Source organism: Melanotaenia boesemani, chromosome 14 (assembly GCF_017639745.1).
Source record: "Melanotaenia boesemani isolate fMelBoe1 chromosome 14, fMelBoe1.pri, whole genome shotgun sequence".
Taxonomy (NCBI): Eukaryota; Metazoa; Chordata; class Actinopteri; order Atheriniformes; family Melanotaeniidae; genus Melanotaenia; species Melanotaenia boesemani.
The window spans coordinates 10263679-10282327 of NC_055695.1; the positions used below are offsets into that span (position 1 = coordinate 10263679).

Sequence of the window (18649 nt, forward strand, 5' to 3'; positions counted from 1 at the left end):
TCTCAGAGGTTGTAGTGTCAGCAGTCATTGATGTTAGTCTCTGTTAACCTGTAAGCATGAGTCAACCCAGTTCACCTTGTATATTTACATCAAAGTCCTTCTCATCCTCTCCAGCTATATTAGTGGCAACGCAGGTGTAGCGGCCTGTGTCCGACACCTGAGCGTGTTTGATCTGAACAATACGGCCATTGGCTGTAATGGACACATGATCATCTGTCCGTAGGATCTGTGGAAAATGTGTTTTTAAAGTCTTTATTGGCATCTTGCTTTTAAAGAAGAACATCCTACACATATTAACAGTAAAATTAAGCCAGTTGTTCTAAATCCATACCTGTCCGTCTTTATACCACTGCAAAGCTGGGGTGGGAAACGCCTGAGCTACACACTCCAGAGTCAGTGTGCTGTTGATCTTAATTTTGACCTCTTTAGGGGCCAGTCCCTCTCCAGGAATGTCATTCTTATTGATCTGTGGTGGAACTTAGGTCAAAAACATTTTCAGTTCAGATCAGTGGGTTTATATGATTATCATAAAGTGATTTTTTTGGAAAGATCTGATGACTCATATGCATACATATATGCATTATGCATGTTTTCAAAGGTGCAGGAATCTCACCATAAACCTTGACTTCATAGTGCTTTAAGGTTTCTCCAGCTTCATTTGTAGCCACACAGGTGTACCTTCCAGCGTCTTCCTCTTTAGCATTGAGAATCTGCAGCGTTCGCCCACCTGCAAAAAACACAAGGTTTAAAAAAATATACCACACTATTCTGCCCTTTTTGAAAATCTTTTAATTAGAAATCTGATCTCACACCTGGAAGGACTCGGACATTGCGAGTGGATTCGAATGGAGTGCCGTCCTTGAGCCAGATGATCAGCGCAGGAGGATAAGACTGGACTTCACATACCAGTGAAGTGGGGCTGCTCAGGGTAACGGTAACTTCCTCAGGAGAAATGTCAGGGCCTGACCCAGCAATGGTGGGAGAAACTGGTAAATGAAAGGGTAGAAACACATAATTAGATTATGAAATGGACTGTTAATCAACTGAGGTTGTCTGATTGAGTTGATAAAACTTTCCAGATTATGAAGAGTTGTATTTTTACCCAGAACATTGAGGTTGAAATGCCTGTTGCGATCTCCTGCGCTGTTGGATGCTAGGCAGCTGTACCTGCCGGTGTCTGCAACTTGGGCCTCAGAGATTTGGAGAAAGCGACCATGAGACAGCACTTGGTGGCGCCTGTCAGGTAACAACAGTTGTCCATCCTTTAGCCATTTAATCTCTGGTACAGGGTTACCTGGGAAATTATTAAAAGGAAGTCAACAGAGTTGCAAAATAAAGAGTATGTTTACTTTAACTTACATTAAGGGCTGATAAAACATTTTCATTAGGAAAATTTGTAATTTACCTGATGCTTCACAGGTGAGAGTGATGTTGTGTTTCTCCTTTATTTTAGTGTCCACAACCGTTCCCTCTCCCACAATACTTGGTGGAACTGCAATTAATGGTTTTTTACTCTTTCACTATTTTATCATTACAAGTCGTACTCAAACATAAATATCTTAGAGCTGCAAAACTTTTTCAGTCTGTAATGTGTCTTAAAAGTAGACATTTACAAAGTATTCAAAGGAATCAAACTAAAAACCCCAATAACAGGCATCCACTGCCTCCTTACCGAGGATGTCGAGGTCAAAGTTCTTTCTTTCTTCCCCAGCACTGTTAGAAACGATGCAAGTGTACCTCCCAGCATCCTCTACTGCAGCATGCATTAGACGGAGACTGCGCCCACCTAGAGGTGAAAAGGGTCAATTACTGTCATTTATCTAACAATCTTCATTCTTCCAAGTACAATTTGATACTGTAAGAAGATTTACGCAAAATTCTGAGTCTTGAGGAAGTGGATTTCTCCTCTCTGAAAATCAGGATCAATTAATGAAAATTAAATTAAATGAAAATACTTTAATAATCCCTTGAGGGAAGTATTATTATCGCGTTTTAATAATATCATAGGTCCTATTGTTCCAGTAGGAAATAGATGTTGTAATAATGACTACTGGTTTATTTTTGTCTTCGCATTGTACTTGAAGAAGCCTCTGACTGAACACACTGGTGTTTCCTCAATGTGCGAATAATTGTCCCTTATGTTCAACAGTTTGTGTGCCTTCTTTTCTGGACAATCAGCTTCAGAAGCTCCAGATCAGTCCCCAGCACAGAGCTACTCTTTTTGGTCTTGACTCTTTAAAGATGATATAGACAGAAATTCACTACTAACAGTTAAATATCTGGTTTGCAGATCTTTTCCTTTACTGAGACATATTCAAACCGAAAGCAGTGCAACACTCCTCTTTCTAGCTTTCTGCTAAAATAGGTGTGTCAGTCTGCTCAAACAGTCTTAAAACAGTGCACAGCACATGAGAGTATATGTTCCTGCAGCCATATTATACTGCATTCAATATATTCCCTCTGTGTCCTTATTAGTGCTTCGAACTCATCCATATTGTAAGTCAGCAAGCGCACATTTCCCATCAGAGTAGCTGGAAGAAATCTGCCTTGCTCCTTCAGTTTGTTTGGAATTTAGTATGTTATTTTGCTCATTAATTAATTATCTTAAAAAACAGAAAGATTTGGAACTTTAGGTATACAACTGTGTAAACATTTATAAACCAATTTAATGAGATTTCAACTAATACTGGCTTTGCCTTGCAAAGGTTCATAAGAAAGTACTAAGAAAATATAGAGTAATTTTTTTTTCATTTAGCTCAGAAAATCAAATGCAAACTGACCTGAGAGGATGCGCACTGTACTAGTTGCCTTAACAGGCTGACCCTCCTTCAGCCAGGAGATGGCAGGAAGAGGGACACCAGAAGCCTCGCAGCTCAGGGCAACTGGGTTCTTCACCACAACACTCACATTTTCTGGAAACTGCACCTGACCAATTATACTAGGTGGGACTGGACGATAAGAAAGGCAGTGAAGAAAAGGAACAGGAAGACAATGAAATTCTAACACTCCAAATTTCAGATGAATGATTAAATACAAATAATTAACACAAATCAGCTTAAAAGATCACAAATTCATACCATGCACACTGATGTCATACTTGCTGTCTGCCTGTCCTGCCACATTAACAGCAATGCAAGTGTATCGTCCTGTGTCTGACACCTTAGCATCTTTAATCTGCAACAACCTCCCCTCATTTAGGATCTTTGCATCATGATGGTCTGTAATGGGTCGTCCATCCTTCAGCCATGTGATCGCTGGTCTTGGCACACCCTCTGCAGCACACTGAAGGGTCACATCGCTCCCCTTTGTCACAGTGACATCATCAGTGTCACCTTCACTGCGTCTGATGGAGGGGCGAACTGAAATGAGAAAAGCAGACGAGTTGTGTATCTTTGAAATGACACAAAAAGCGCAAAAAGCTGTGGTAATAATTCTACAACATATTGTTAATGTATCCACATTATTAACATACTGTATGGCTTTCAACTATATGAATATACACTATACTATCTTACATTCATTAATATACCAAAAAGATTCAGCTATTTGCATATTAAAGTAATTTAAAATAAACAAACATGCCTTTCTTGGTAAAAGCTCTGCTTAAAGTCAGTTTTCTCCTCAGTGTTTTATAAATACTATTGTATATTTGCACACTGTAGCTTGTCTGATTCTGCTCTCCATATTTATGTTACACTTTACTTTCTATGCCAGAGTAGTTCCCCACTGTGTAAAAATATAGATTTTAGAGAATTCACCATCCTGTATCGAAGTACATCAGGAATAAAAACCAAATAGTGTAAAATAAATATGATCATTGGATGAACTGATGTGGCATACATACGGTAAACCTGCAGGCTGTACTCCTTGGAGGTTGTTCCAGATGCGCTGGAGGCTGTGCAGGTGTAAGATGCCGTATCCGTCCTCTCAGCACCGGAAATCTGCAGCTGACGGCCTCCTGATAAAATCTTCAGCCGCTGGTCTGATTTAAGTTCAGAACCTAAAACATGAAGAAAACTAGCGCTAAAACCTGCCACCCACAGAGAATCCATGCTCTCATTCTGACTTCTTTTCCCCCTTTTCACACATGTGCACACTTACCATCCTTCCTCCATGTCAGGTTGGGCGGTGGTATGCCACTTGACTCACACACCAGAGTGATGAGACTTCCTTCTATCACCGTCAGAGGAGACACCTCCTCTGAACCGCGGATACTGGGAGAAACTGCAAGGACAGCAGGACACCAACAGGTAGCAGTCAAACCACATTCAATTATAATGAGACATTTTTTAATAGAGCAGGGGAACTGATGAAATTTTTCCCATGATATGCTATTTGGAATTTTTCAACATTAAAATTTTAAGAGAATAAGCAAATTTGAAAAGAAGAAAAAAAAATCAGGTAAGATGAAAAACAAGAAACTATGGTCTCTGAGCTTTTTAATTAGTCCACGTAACACTGAAAATCAGCTGCTCATTTAAGTGTTATCTTGTAAAAATTATTTCTTATTTTAAAGAACTGACTGAATAAAACATTATAAACTCACCCCAGACGTTGAGGTTATAGTTCTTCTCGGTTTTTCCAGCAACATTGATGGCTTCACATGTATATCTGCCAGCATCCTGCACTTGAGCACTATAAACCTACCAATGAATTCACAGACAGGTCACTCAGTGTAATAATAATAATGATACTGCTCTGATTCATGCATTACCTCTCAAACTAATAAAAAAGAAAGCAGTAGCAAAAGTCAAACTGTCAAATGTGAGCTCTTTAAGGTGCATTTCTGAGCTGGTTATATAACATCTGACAAACTTTACCTTGAGTAAACTCCCATCTACAGAGACAGTGAGACCAGGTTTCCTAAAGAGCTGACGGCCGTCTTTTCGCCAGAAGAGTGTAGGTGGAGGGATGGCATCACTCTGGCAGTGAAGCTCCACTGGATGTCCAAGCATCACTGTAGCATTAACCTCCTCCCCCTTTATGTTAGGTGGCACTGTGGCAAACATGAATACAAGTCATTGAAAATATTTTCCAGCTTGTGTAAATTCTACGAGTAAAAATCAATGTTGGTGTGAAACATTCAGTGTGATTTGATGCTTTGAGGCCAGTTAATGTAAAATTAGTCTGTGAAGTTATGCTACAGACAACCAGTTACTTCATAAATGAAAAGAATAAATTCTCTCTTTGGGCACCACTTTTCCTTCCTAGCAGCTCAACATTTGCTTATAAATTAGAGCAACTTAATATCCGAGACATTCATTAAAACCAGATCTCCACAGAAGTTGCTAAGAAGCACTTAAATGGGGAATGACTCCAACAACAAAGAAGGTGCTGCTGGAACTTTTCACAACATGAATATGACATGTAAGCTTTCAGAGCTTACAAAGGGCAACCATTTGAGAGAAATTAACTGAAAACAGCAAAGCATCAACTTAGGAAATCTCCACCCTGTAAATGATCATGTCTGCATTATGTCCTTGAAAAGATTACCTAGTGCAGGAGGTATTTTATTCAAGCCTTTGTTCATCAGTTTTACATGACACAGTCACCCTTTTTTGGCAAATCTGACCTGTTGTAGGTTTTAACTTTTGATTAATATGTGTTGCAATAAAGTTAAAGGGCAAACAAAACTTAAGTCACTGTGAAAGGACAAAAACAAACATGGCAATTATCACAGTGAGTTTGGCTCTATTTCTGACAAGGTTTTTTTTTTTTTTTTTATCTTGTTGTTACCCAAGCTAATAGCCTTTAGTGAATTAGAACTGTAGAACTGCAGATACTGTCTCTAAACACGCTCAATCTATAAAAGTCAATGCTTTTCTCTGGCCATTAAATGTATGGAATTTGACTTTCCTGCACGTCGTTGCTTTTAGCCGAGCAACCCTCTAACAACGGCAGCCCTTGTTTACTTTTTAACAATGGGACAACTGAAAAAGCACCGTTGTTGGCAGGATTTGAACCTGCGCGGGGAAACCCCAATGGATTTCTAGTCCATCGCCTTAACCACTCGGCCACAACAACACACATGGCCATATGTGAGCCACTGTTTTAAACCCCCCAAAAAATCACATGCATAACATCACACATTGTTTTACGTGTATAGGATGATATTCTGTGAGTGCAGATCAAAAATAGGATATTTAAATATTATCTGAATTGTTTTTTTTTTTTTGTTGTTGACTCTGTTCTGTTTCTAATGTAATGGTTATGACAGTGGTGAAACTTTTGTTATTACTGGTTTAAAAAGACTTTGGTAGCTTAAATAATAAATAACTTTTCTTGTAAAATTTTCAGCTTTAGTCCATTTTCTTCTATAAGATAACACGTTTTGCTTTAGTTCAAGAGTAGATTACAAAAACAAAATCAATGTTTGCTTTTAAAATGTATGAATACACAGGTGGGGTTTTATCCAGCCAAGTGAAAATAGATTTTCTCACCATAAACGTTGAGGTCGTACTCTTTTTGCTGTTCTCCTCCAGCGTTTACCGCCACACAGGTATATTTACCGGCATCACTAACCTGTGCACTGTTTAGCGACAACACTCTGCCACCAGACAACACCTGAGAGGGAGACAAAAACAGACCAGAACACTCATAATGTGTCATAATCTGAAGAGATGGCATGCTTCATTTTGAACCAGTATGATGATAGTCTTTATTTTTTTCATTCTTTATTCGGTATAGTAAAAGTAGATAAAAAATAAATGGAAAAAAAGTAGAAAACCAAAAGTGTCGGCAGAAGCTAGAGCTTATATAGTGCCTACCTTTTACTAATGCAAAAATGTGAAAACAGGAGTAAATTTAAATAAATATATAAGATCAACAACAAATGACAGTGAAAGTTTAAAGTAACATTTATCTGAAAACCTAATTTTAGTTTTGAAAAGATGAAAAATTGCACAAAAAACCCCTCCCTACAACTTGATGTAAACACAGTTGGTGAGTAGACAAGTCACCTGTATGCCATGTGAAACACTTGCCACAGGGCTGCCGTCTTTTAGCCATGTGAGACTGGGCGTGGGAACACCGGTGACCTCACATTCCAGCCTGGCGACTTCATTCACCACAACTGTTACTGTACCACCTCGGCTGGAGATGATCGGAGGCACTGTGAGGCACAACAGTGGACAGCATGGACTTAATAAGTGCTGTTAGATGTCTAGTTGTCACAGCTGGGTAAAATGAAGGAATTAGCATAGTTATTCCAACACATTTTTCAAAAAAGAAAAGAAAAAAGAACACCCACCAAACACTTGCAGGCTGTAAAATATTTCTGCAGCTCCAGCCAAGTTGACAGCTACACATTTGTACATTCCAGCATCGGACAGCTGTGCCCGCTCAATCTCCAGCACCTGGCCACGTTTCAGCATCGAAACACCAGCTGCACCGGTCAGAGGTCGGCCATCTTTGTACCAAGTGATCGCTGAGACATAAAGATAATGGACCTTTTAACATGTGGCGTGGACATGCAGAGAAATTAAAGCTTTTTGGGAAAATATATTAAAGACTTTGGATAAAAAGTTAGCTTTTTTCTTCATTGTGATCCAGTTTTACGTCTTTTGAATTTAATGTTGAATCAGTTTAGTATAAAGTTTACAAACAAATCTTAGTAACTGGATGCATAGCAGCTAAAATAATAATAGCAATGAAGTGGAAAAATGAAGTTCAACTAAAAGTTTCAGAAATGCTTTGCATGGAAGGAGCTACATCCCACCTAAATGAACTTTATAATGAGGAACAACAGCTGTGGAAATCTATAATGCTTATTAGCCTTAAAATTCCCATCTTTCCCAGAACTTTGAGACAGTAGTCTCTGACTGTGTGAATTGTCCCATATCTTATCCTTTTGGTTCCAGTGATGCAAACCAGTTTGTATCCAATTATTTGTTGTGCTTGTCTTCTCACTTAATGATACTTCCTGTATATCACTTTTGAAATACCCTCTGTCCTCACCCAGGTTTTTTCTTTTATTTTACTGGATATCTGCATTTTTATGTATATCAAATAATTTAATTTAATGTATTGTTATAGATGTTGGTATGTATGTGGATAATTTGTTTAAAAACAATCAATTTCAAGTAAAAAAAAAGATAATGATTTAAGAATAACAGAATCATGTACATGAGGCATACATTTATGTTTTTTAATCCAAGAGAACATTTAATATATTATAATGGCTTAACATGTTCATCTCCAAATTGAGTGTCTTTCAAATTTAGCTTGAAATAACATACAGCCGTTTCTACACATCTAGACGTCTATCGTTTAATTGTTTTTCACAGACAACTTGCTAGTTCATCTATCTGTAAGGAAAAGGAGTGGGACAGAAGAGAAGCTGCCTGCAGGGAGACAACTGAGATCACTTTTCTGCACTTCCTTTAATGGTTACAGATAAGGACAACTGCTGCAACGTCATGTTCAACTCAGTGGTCTGAGGAAGCTACGCCCTGCCAGCTGTGCATGAGCAATGGCAGGACTGAGGAGAAAAGAGAGTTTTCTTACCAGGTAATGGGCTGCCTGTGGCCTTGCATTCAAGCTCAGTGGAAAAGCCTGACAGAATAGTCTGGTTTATAATCTCTCCTGAGAGGGAGATTCTTGGAGGCTCTGAGAGATAAATAGAGTGTCACACATCACAAGAATTTAATACATGATATTCTTATAACTTCACATAGTCTCTTGATAGCAGGAATAAGAGGGAATACAAATTTAAGAAGGAGCGAGAAGATGAGCTACAAAAGGGTTATGTGGAAGGAGTGTGTGGAATATCTGAAAGTTACCATGGACACTGAGTCGAATGTGTTGTTGTGCTTCACCGGCTGCATTGGTGGCCAAGCAGGTATATCTCCCAGAATCCTCCAGTCTGGCCTCTGTGATCCTGAGAGTTCTGCCTGCTGACTGCAGCTATAGGAGTTTTAGGTGCAGACAAACAGAGGATATAAAGAACAGCATGCTCTAATTACAGTTTAATTTAGAAATCCAACAAAGGGTTACACGTATTGCAGAAAAATTCAAAGCTTTTGTTCTTGATGCAAAGTTTTATAATGTGTTTGTTATGACAACTTAAGAAGAAATTTGTCATAACATAACAAAGCAAGCAAGACTATAACATTTTCAGCAATGAGTTAACTGAAATTAAAATCAAAATCATAGCTGTAATGTCCAAACAAACAAATTATTTTACATCAGAATACTGAGAATATAACATTTCCTCAATAATTCCCATAACTGCAGGCAAATATTTATTTTGTTCTTAGAAAACAGTATCAGCTTCCCATTAAAAAAGACAGACTGAATGACAAGTACAAATATAAAGCTAACTCTTCTTTATGTCATGTTAAGCTGTCATATTATTCTTAAGCTCACCCTTTGAAATAAAGTGTCACCATCAATTTTCGGTGCATGTCAGAGGTCTTAATAATAGCCAATCAGGAACCAACCTTAAGGTGCTCCTTAGTTGTGTCCATTGGTCGGCCATTTTTGAGCCAGGTAATACTGGGTGGAGGGATGCCACTGGAGATGCACTCCAAACTGATGGACTTGCCAAGAACTACAGAACGCTCTGCAGGCCCAGTCGTACGGATGGATGGAGGAACTGTAGAGGTGAAGAGAATGGACTTATTTTCTTAAAAACACTTTACAACTATGAATGGAAAAAAGAAAACAAACAGCAAAAAAAAAAAAAAAAAAAAAAGTGGCACCTTTCCTGAATCTTATATTAAGAGTAAAAATTACAGAAATTAAACTTGAAACATATGAAAAACCTTTCAGATTATTCCTTTATTTTAAGAATTTCTTTCTGTCTTTCCTTTTTTTTAACGTTACCTTGTATTACCACATTAAAGTCCCGTTTGTGGTCTCCTGCCTCATTGGTGGCTACACACTGGAAGCGAGCTGTATCAGAGATCTGAGCACGGGAAACAATCAGCTGTCGGCCGCTGGCTGCAATCTTCAACCCTTCACCCTGTCTGACTGGTTTTCCATCTTTATACCACCTGGCAAGGAGATTTTTTTTACAGTGACTTGAGTGTGTTCAAGTGTTTGTTTATGTTTGTTCATGTTTTTGTATTAGACGGATGTATTACTTGATGACTGGTGCAGGTGTTCCGGTGGCGTCACACTCCAGCTCCAAAGGGCTGTTGATGATAACTGTGCTGTCTGTTACATCCTCCGCACCATCGATGAAAGGAGGAACTGGAAATGAAAAAAGAAATACTGAAGAATGCTTTATTGAATAAAGAAGATATCCTCTAGGTCATCAATGGATGCAGAGATTAAACAGGGACCAAAATACAGCTAATTGGCTTTGTCATTAAGATGTGTGAGTTTGATGACCCAGACATTGTCACTGTACATCAGTTCTGTGTGCTTTTGTAGAAGTAAAAACTTTCAGATGAATCTGTGTAATTTCGGCACACATGACAACACAGTTCCACGTGAAACTATCCATTTTCAATTCAATTCAATAAGGGTTATTTGGCATGGAACAAAATATAAACAACCATGCAGAATATAACTAATGTTCTCTATTACAGTTTTTAATAAATCAAATGTTTGACCCTTTTTTAATTTTTTTTATGAAACTGCCTTTGTACGAAGTGCAGTTCCAATATCCAGATTAAACAGTGTATAGAGGTAGCAGGCTTTATACTATAAAATATAGAAAGCTTGAGAAATGTAACAACAAACATGGACGTGTTTATTTGCTTTATTTGCAAGTTCATTTGGTGCTTTAAGTGCAGTATCTGCCCATGCCAATATAAAGCAGTATTCTGTGTTTCCTTACCTAAAACTCTAACATCATATTTGACTTCCTTCTCTCCTGCAATGCTCGTGGCCACACAGATGTAGCGTCCTGAGTCTGAGACGGTGGCTGACAAGATTTCTATTTTTCTGCCTTGCTCAAGCACACGAACACTTTCTCCATCACGTACAGGCACTCCATCTTTCAGCCAGGTGAGGGAGGGTGGAGGGTGTCCTTCCGCCTCACATTCTAGGATCAGAGGTTTAGTGAGGACCACTTTCCTCTCAGTGGGCTCATCATCCCCCCCTACAATGGTAGGAGGCACTGTGGAAATGAATAAAAAAAGGAAAAAGAAGGAGTTTTGGACTGTCTGCTTGAAAGGCATCTTATTAATATCTAATATCTAAGCTCAAGGCTTTCATCTGTCACCATCATGTAAAATTGCTTTATGTATAAATTATTTTGGACCAGATCCTTATAATGCTCTTCAAAGATGATCAGTTATATTATCTGCCAAATATTCTCAGCTGGTTAAACCCACATGCCTTAAAGTTCCAGTTAAAAATAATAATTAAAAAAAAACATACTTTTAAACTACGATTCTGAAGCAGACAAAAAATTTAAATGTACATATTCAGCTTATTTTATCCAGGCATTATACGGCCTACTACACCTATACAACACCTATAGGGTCTTCTTATAAAATATTACAATTTTTATTTTTGAAATTCATTGCTGTATTAAGTAAGGCATTCAGGATACACAGATAATGATGATATGGATATGAATGACTCTCATTTGAAGATTTTAAACTGTGTGCCCATTTAGCCAAACATGCTCTCATAATCCAATTAGATTAGAATTAGATTCAAAATTGATCAAATGTAGATACAAGTCTCTTACAGTAGATGTCCAGCTCATAGCTCTTCTCTGCCCTCCCGGCCACACTGGTCACCTTGCAGATGTACTGACCAGCATCAGATGCCTGGACCTGTGGGATCTTTAGATAGTGGCCTCGTTCTACATACTGAGCCTGTCGGTTGGACAGGATGGCCTCTCCTTTTCGGTACCAGGTGATGGTGGGGAATGGCACTCCACGTGCCTCGCACTCCAGTGTTACCACTGTGTCCACCAGTGCAGTCACCTCTGTGGTTAAGTTGCCTCCCTTGATAGACGGGGGCACTGAAACCACAGGACACAAAAAAAACAGTTACACAACTTTCTGGAACTGAGCCCGACCTGGCTACGTTTTTGACACATAGATTCCCTGAAAGGCTCACTCACCATAGACCCTAAGATTGAAATCCTTGGACTGTTTTCCAGCTGCATTCATGACACTACACTGGTACCGAGCCTGGTCTCCGAGACGGGCACTTTTTATCTTCAACACCTGACCCCGGTTGGTGACCTCTAGATTAGGATCACCCAGAAACACAAGCCTAAAAATATAAGGATCAGATGTATGAAAGTCATTGAAAGGAGATGTGAGAACCCGGTGTTACCTGATGAGAATTGAATCTTTTTTTTTATTTATATGAGAGGATACTTACTTTCTGTCCTTGTACCACTGGATTGTTGGAAAGGGGGACCCTTGCGCTTTGCACTCAAGAGTGACCTCTTGTTTGAGAGTTGCTGAAACATCTTGAGGAGAACCAGAACCTACAATTGTCGGTGGGACTGAGGCAAAAGAGATAGTATGTTGGAAAAATGTCAAATTAACAATATTCTGTAGGCTCTGTATGTCAGCAATTTGTCACATGACACTTCAAAGCTTAAAACTGCTACAGAGCAAAAAAAAATATTGTACTAGTTCACTGATATGAAACCTTCTAAAGAGTATATATATATATATATATATATATATATATATATATATTGCTATTGTGTTCTGACTATTTATGTCTCTGTCAAACTTTGTGTAGCAGATTAAAAAAAATTATTTACATATTTTGAGTTAGATATCATCATAAAGTACTATTAAAGTTTGTTAGATTAGCCATGGATTAGTATCTCTGTGTTACAGTGGAAAAAAGATTCTCACTGTCTTTACTCACCCAGTACATCCAGGAAAAAATCTTTTTCAGTGCTGCCTGCAATGTTGATGGCCTTACAGCTGTAGCTGCCTGCATCCGCTGTTTCTGCCTTCAGTAGTTTCAAGGTTTTTCCCATGTCAAAAACTTGGATGCTGTTACTGGCAACTACCTGTCGATCACCATAAATAAATTAAATCAAACACAACAACATAACTGAAAGTTCAGGAAATGCTGCCTGACAGTAACCATTGGACAAAACAGTAAAACATTACGATCATAGCTTCAAAAAATCAAACTTAAAATCTAAGCCGATTTGAAAAACAGCACTAGAGAGATTTATTCAGATGTTGAGAAACGCCTGCAAAACATGAAAAGAGTTCAAATATTTCTCAGCGCCAAAAGCATTTAGAGGCAAATCATCGTGATTTAGATTACCCATAATTAGCAGATTAAGGTACATAATCTGATTTTCCCATCCAAGTCTGGCAGGAAAATTTAATACAGGAGCCAAGACAGCAAAAAGCAGCCAACTAACTGGGATGATACGGCAATGAATGAATGAATGAATGAAAAATACTTTATTAATCCCAAAGGGAAATTCAATGTTGCAGTGCTACAGCTCTACCGTTGCATCAGGTCATCACATTTATGTTATTATTACAGGAGACTGGAACTAAAGCTGGTCTTTGTTACACACATGCACACACACTGTATAAACACAGCTTTAAAGTCTGTTTTGTTTGGATGGAACACCCTGCAATCAGAGCTCATTTAGTTTTTATGAGTGCTTTCATTAAAGAATGAAAGGACAGGGCATTGTAGTTTCTCATTAAGTTTATACATGTAAAAACAGCGTGATCCAATCTTTGTTTTGGACTCTCCTGATGTCAAATGTAGGTTACAGAAATAACAGGGTTTAGTGTTACTCAATTACTCAGAATGTGAATTTGATGTGTGCATTTACTTTTTTTAAAAAGCAACTTTTGAATATTTTATGGAAAATATAAAAAAAGAAAAACATAAAAAACTGCATTAGCAGCTTTTTTTTTGTTTTTTTTTAAGTTTATCTGCATTGCACCTACAGGAGTCCCATCCTTGTACCAAGTGATGACAGGGGTTGGACTTCCTGTGACATCACACACCAAGCTGGTGGGCTGGTTCAGGACCACTGACAGGTTGGTTGGGATATCACTGTCACGGAAATCTGGAGGCACTGTGAAGGTGATGAATATACTTTTAAGATGTGTCAGAATTTAATGCTGTAGTAGAGCTGTACTGATGTGTTAAGACTTGACGTAATGAACAATTCACTCACCATTAACTTTAAGCTGGTACTTTTTTTCCGTAGACCCGGCATCATTGGCAGCAGTGCAAACATACTCCCCATTATCCAGAGGTGAGACTGAGGCAAGAATCAGCAGTGTACCATCCTCCAGGATTGACACACCAGGTTCATTCCCTGTAAGTTCCTGGCCATTACGCAACCAACGAATTACTGGCTTAGGAAAACCTGCAAAAGATAGGAGGACAATTAAGAATCAAATTTAATCTTAATTATGACCTAACCAAATGATAACATCTTATCATTAACTTACAGCCTTCACTTTTACATGAAAACTATCAATAAGTAGTATCTCTGTTCCAATATGAACAATTTGATGTGAGTCATCAATCAAAGACATTAAATTTTCATTGCTATATTTTTTTACATCTGTTGACTTCAGCAACAACATAATGAACCTGGCTTTGTTGGATCACCCTACAGCATTATATGAAGAAAAATCACTGTGGAAGTACTGTCAGTTACACCTACTGTTAGATTTTTCTGTTTAAGTTACAAACAGGAAACCTAAAATCTGCTTCAGTAGAGTTTTCAACATCTGATAAATGTATGCAAATAGTAAAAAAAATAAAAATCTAATAAGTGCGTTTAAGTAAAATCTGAGATTTTTTTTTAAAGGAAGACCAGAGCTGCAGGAAAGCCAAGCTATTAGTAATTAGGAGGCAGAATGGCACTTTATTACTTATAACACAACAACAGTTGTTAAACATTGGTTTTAATCAAACTGCAAGTTCCAAAATTATAGCTGGATCAAATATTTCTTCAGGAATACTTAGAGGTGGGAGAGGATAGTTCTGCACCTTTGGCAGGACAAGGGAAAGCAATTCGTTGGTTAGCAACTCTTTCTTGCAGGGGGCTGTTGAAGGGGGGCTCCAGTACTTCAACAACAGGGGGAACTGAAAAAGAAAGAAAAAAAAACGCAGTCACACATAATCTACTAAAAGCCAACCTCCAAATACAAACCCTAACACACTACAATGCATATGTGACAGTTTGTCCTGCACAGTATTGCACCAGCTGACATTTAAATAGACAATAAAAAAACAGTAACTTTTGTTAAAATGCTTAATCGCTGATTTTTTCTTTTGGTAAATAATCAAACGTACTAATCAACAGAAGGCTTTCAGTTTTTAATTTGATCTGGAACCAACCTTGAACGACAAGCTTAACTTGAGCCTCATCCCTGCCTGCTGGATTCGTGGCTGTGCAGGTGTACGTTCCTTCATCTTTCAGCCCCACGTTCTTCAGTGTCAGGCTACCACCAGGTAACACCGGGTAACTTTTACCTTCCTTAGTCCAGGTGAGTGTCGGCTCTGGGACACCTCTCACCACACAGGACAGCTCCACAGGGTGGCCCACCTGTACCTTCATTACTCTTGGGCCAGCTTGAATTTTAGGAGGTACTGCAGAAGGAAAAAGATTTTCTCAGCTTCTCTCTGCCTCTTGTGGAACTACATGTTATTGATCACACAGGAATTTCAGCCCACAAATAGAATAAGTAGTTTTGACTGTATAAAAATATTAAATGCATATCACAAACTGCATACTTAGCTAACCAGTTTGATCCAAACCAGGGCAGTTTCCATTAAGTGATCTTATGAAACAATGTCAAATTTCACATGGATATAGTAGATTTAGAAAACAGGAACTCATTTTTTAACTTGTGATGATATTATTGTTAACTCATTATTAGGATTTGGGATCTTGTAGAACTTACCCAAAACACTCAGCTTCGTAGATAATGTCAGGTTACCAGCAATATTGGAGGCAACACAAATATAAAGCCCACTGTCTGACACTCTGGTCTCCAAGATCTTCATAGACCCAGATGGTAGCTGGGTATGTCTGGGAGAAGAATGAGATATATCGTTCATGCTCAGAAACAGACAGAAATAAATTAAACTTTAAAGTCAAAACCTGGCAAGTAATACTGTGCCAAATAAAGATAAGCACACTCTCTCACACACTTATTGTTTCCACTCATTATTTAGTGATGACTGTAAACTTGTACTTCAGTAATTCTTAGTGATCCACCATCAACTATAATTACGGTTACTGTGGCAGGCGTGCAGTAAATACAATAGATCACAGAGTAAAGCTTGAACACTCATCATCTTGTCATCTTAGAAAACCACAAACTATAACCCAAGGTCATGAAAGAATGACAAAGCACAAGTTATTTGATCTCCTAATGATTATCTGAATGAGTTATTCCAGTTTAAAGACCTTTAATTTAATAAGATTTAGGACAAATAAACACATGCTTGTTTAAAAGTCTGGTTTTAGTTGCACTAATACGACTATTAATTTTTTTTTCCTAATGTCATGTAAACATGGTGAGTGCTCTCTGCAGGGATCGAGTGAAATTAGAGACTATTTTCTCTTTCCAGCTCAAACATTCTTTAAAAATATGTTGTATTTTTTACAAAATGGGTTGGTCCGTGGGCTGCTTGTGGCTCCCAGGCCATGTGTTATTGAAATCCTCAATCTAAAACACATATTTTCTTTTAATTATCCTCCAGAATTGTTTGGGAACTGAGGAGACCTGTAGTTTAAGTTTTAGTTTAGAGACATTTTCCCTGATTGTTTCCTGACACATATGACCACCTTTGTCATATATACTGTGGTAATGGTACATAGAGGTATTATTAAGCTCATACAATGACTCCACTTTAAAATTATGATTATTTCTAATGAACTGTTGCCTGCAGTTTTAAGACTATTGTAATAATAAAAAAAAATTAATAAAAACAACAACAAAATTTTTTAAAATAAATTAAAAATTGTATAGTAAATATATTTTACCTGGGTGAGTAAGGAGAGATGAGCTGCTTCTCTTTTGCCCAGCTGATGGTTGGAGGTGGGATACTGTGGACATCACAAGGCAAAACAGCATCTTCCCCTTCAATCACTGTCATCCTCACTGGTTCTGCTGAGCCTCCAGCAGGACCACCAGCACTGGGCCTAGGTCGCACTAGTCAGGCAAACACAGACAGATTTAATCAATTCCAAATACTCCTTATTAATAGGTTTTTAGATCTGTATGCATCTGTGGTGTTTTAAGCTCAGATGCTGCCAAATTGTGTTTTTTGTGTGTTTGTTTTGACTGGAATGTTAATCGCATTGTTTTGCTATGTAGTTCTGCTGTGTGCTCTCCCGTAGATGGAAGTATAAAAGGGAAAAAATGCTCAAAAGGAAGTGGATGAGGTCATGAGATGTTACATGACAAACCAACCACATGGTATTTTATTGTAGCTGGTGAATTTAACAGACCAAACAGACCACAATTAGAGACCATGTCTGTAATTTTGTTGTGCAAGCTTGTGTTGTGTAATGACAAATAAACTGAATCTTAAATCTTGGATAAAAAAAAATGTTGTCATATAACACATGCTAGAGAATAAGGTCTGCTGTAATAGTTTGGGTAATTTTTATGATGAAAGTAACTGAAAATAGAAGATAAAATACAGATGGCACACCATGTAGGTGTCCACAGTTTACATCATGTCTTAAAAAACACATAATTATTTAGAAAAGATTGGGTGCTTTCTTTAATGTCTCAGAACTAATTAAATAATAACTTGCTAAGGTGAAATGCTACATTTAGCTCCTTTATTTTTCTTTTGACTTCACAAAGCTCTCATCTGATGAGATGTTTACCATAGACTGTGAGCTGGACCTTTCTGGATGCATAGCCAGCAGCATTGGTAGCTGTGCAGATAAATTCTCCAGTTTCATTTCCAGAAGGAGAAGTGATGACGAGGCTGCCATCAGAATCCAGAGCGAAAGCTGGACCACCCATGCTCAGCAGCTCTCCACCCTAAACAAATAAGTTACAGCAGGGAAAGGGCGGCAGCCAGAGTTTATTTCATTCAATCAGCTTTATTAAAACTGGACGTGGTGTTCAAGGGTGCTTAAATTTATGATTTGATTCTCTTCCACACAGTTAAACAAAAATGCTATGAATGAAACATTAATAATTATTTAGTCAAACAAACCAAAACAAACCAAATGTTATGTTACTGCTTTAGGACTACGTCATATCTGGCCTTTCCTCTTGGATCTGATGTGGCTAGCCTACCATAGCTAATGTTAAAAAGAAGAAGTTTTTTTTCCAGAAAGGAAAACAAAAGAATCATATTTGCAGAGCTGGTTCAGAACTTTGCAGCGTCATGTTTCATACGTCCCAGCTGTCCTGTTTACTTTAACAGCAAAGGTTTTACAACTCCAAGAAACTAGTGTTGAAAATGGAAAAGAGGGAGGCACGGTTCACAAATACAAACTTGCTTATATTTTACACTAACACACATTTAACTAACAAACAACTGCACATTTAAAGGCTGAACACACTCCACATAATAAATAAACACTTGTAGAGCTGATTTGATAGTGCAGCACATTAGCTACACACACACACATGCTCACAGAGACAGCTGGGTATTTTCCATTCAGGTAATATTGTCTTATCAGTGCCCATCAGTGAAGCTAGACCTGAACTGAGAAGACATATTAGTCCTGACCTTTGATACA

At 38.1% G+C, this 18649-nt stretch overlaps 1 protein-coding gene and 1 non-coding gene across 2 annotated transcripts in view; both read right to left on the reverse strand.

Annotated features, from left to right (window-relative positions):
- Window positions 1-18649, reverse strand: part of hmcn1 (hemicentin 1) — an 86140-nt gene that overhangs the window by 24237 nt on the left and 43254 nt on the right. Inside the window, exons 21-53 of the mRNA XM_042006958.1 lie at window positions 17780-17939; window positions 16925-17093; window positions 15837-15964; window positions 15271-15522; window positions 14920-15015; window positions 14093-14287; window positions 13860-13990; window positions 12799-12946; window positions 12295-12421; window positions 12029-12183; window positions 11648-11926; window positions 10787-11068; window positions 10086-10194; window positions 9826-9995; window positions 9441-9595; window positions 8781-8904; window positions 8506-8607; window positions 7250-7426; window positions 6960-7111; window positions 6441-6564; window positions 4821-4996; window positions 4547-4643; window positions 4102-4224; window positions 3845-4000; window positions 3078-3359; window positions 2781-2948; window positions 1673-1786; window positions 1406-1492; window positions 1103-1294; window positions 813-986; window positions 614-727; window positions 332-477; window positions 76-226 (exon numbers count right to left, since the gene is read on the reverse strand). Of these exons, the coding sequence (XP_041862892.1) occupies window positions 76-226; window positions 332-477; window positions 614-727; window positions 813-986; window positions 1103-1294; window positions 1406-1492; window positions 1673-1786; window positions 2781-2948; window positions 3078-3359; window positions 3845-4000; window positions 4102-4224; window positions 4547-4643; window positions 4821-4996; window positions 6441-6564; window positions 6960-7111; window positions 7250-7426; window positions 8506-8607; window positions 8781-8904; window positions 9441-9595; window positions 9826-9995; window positions 10086-10194; window positions 10787-11068; window positions 11648-11926; window positions 12029-12183; window positions 12295-12421; window positions 12799-12946; window positions 13860-13990; window positions 14093-14287; window positions 14920-15015; window positions 15271-15522; window positions 15837-15964; window positions 16925-17093; window positions 17780-17939 (5215 nt within the window). The remainder of the gene's footprint in view (window positions 1-75; window positions 227-331; window positions 478-613; window positions 728-812; window positions 987-1102; window positions 1295-1405; window positions 1493-1672; window positions 1787-2780; window positions 2949-3077; window positions 3360-3844; window positions 4001-4101; window positions 4225-4546; window positions 4644-4820; window positions 4997-6440; window positions 6565-6959; window positions 7112-7249; window positions 7427-8505; window positions 8608-8780; window positions 8905-9440; window positions 9596-9825; window positions 9996-10085; window positions 10195-10786; window positions 11069-11647; window positions 11927-12028; window positions 12184-12294; window positions 12422-12798; window positions 12947-13859; window positions 13991-14092; window positions 14288-14919; window positions 15016-15270; window positions 15523-15836; window positions 15965-16924; window positions 17094-17779; window positions 17940-18649) is intronic.
- Window positions 5943-6024, reverse strand: trnas-aga. The gene has a single exon. It is a non-coding gene; the product is annotated as a tRNA-Ser (tRNA).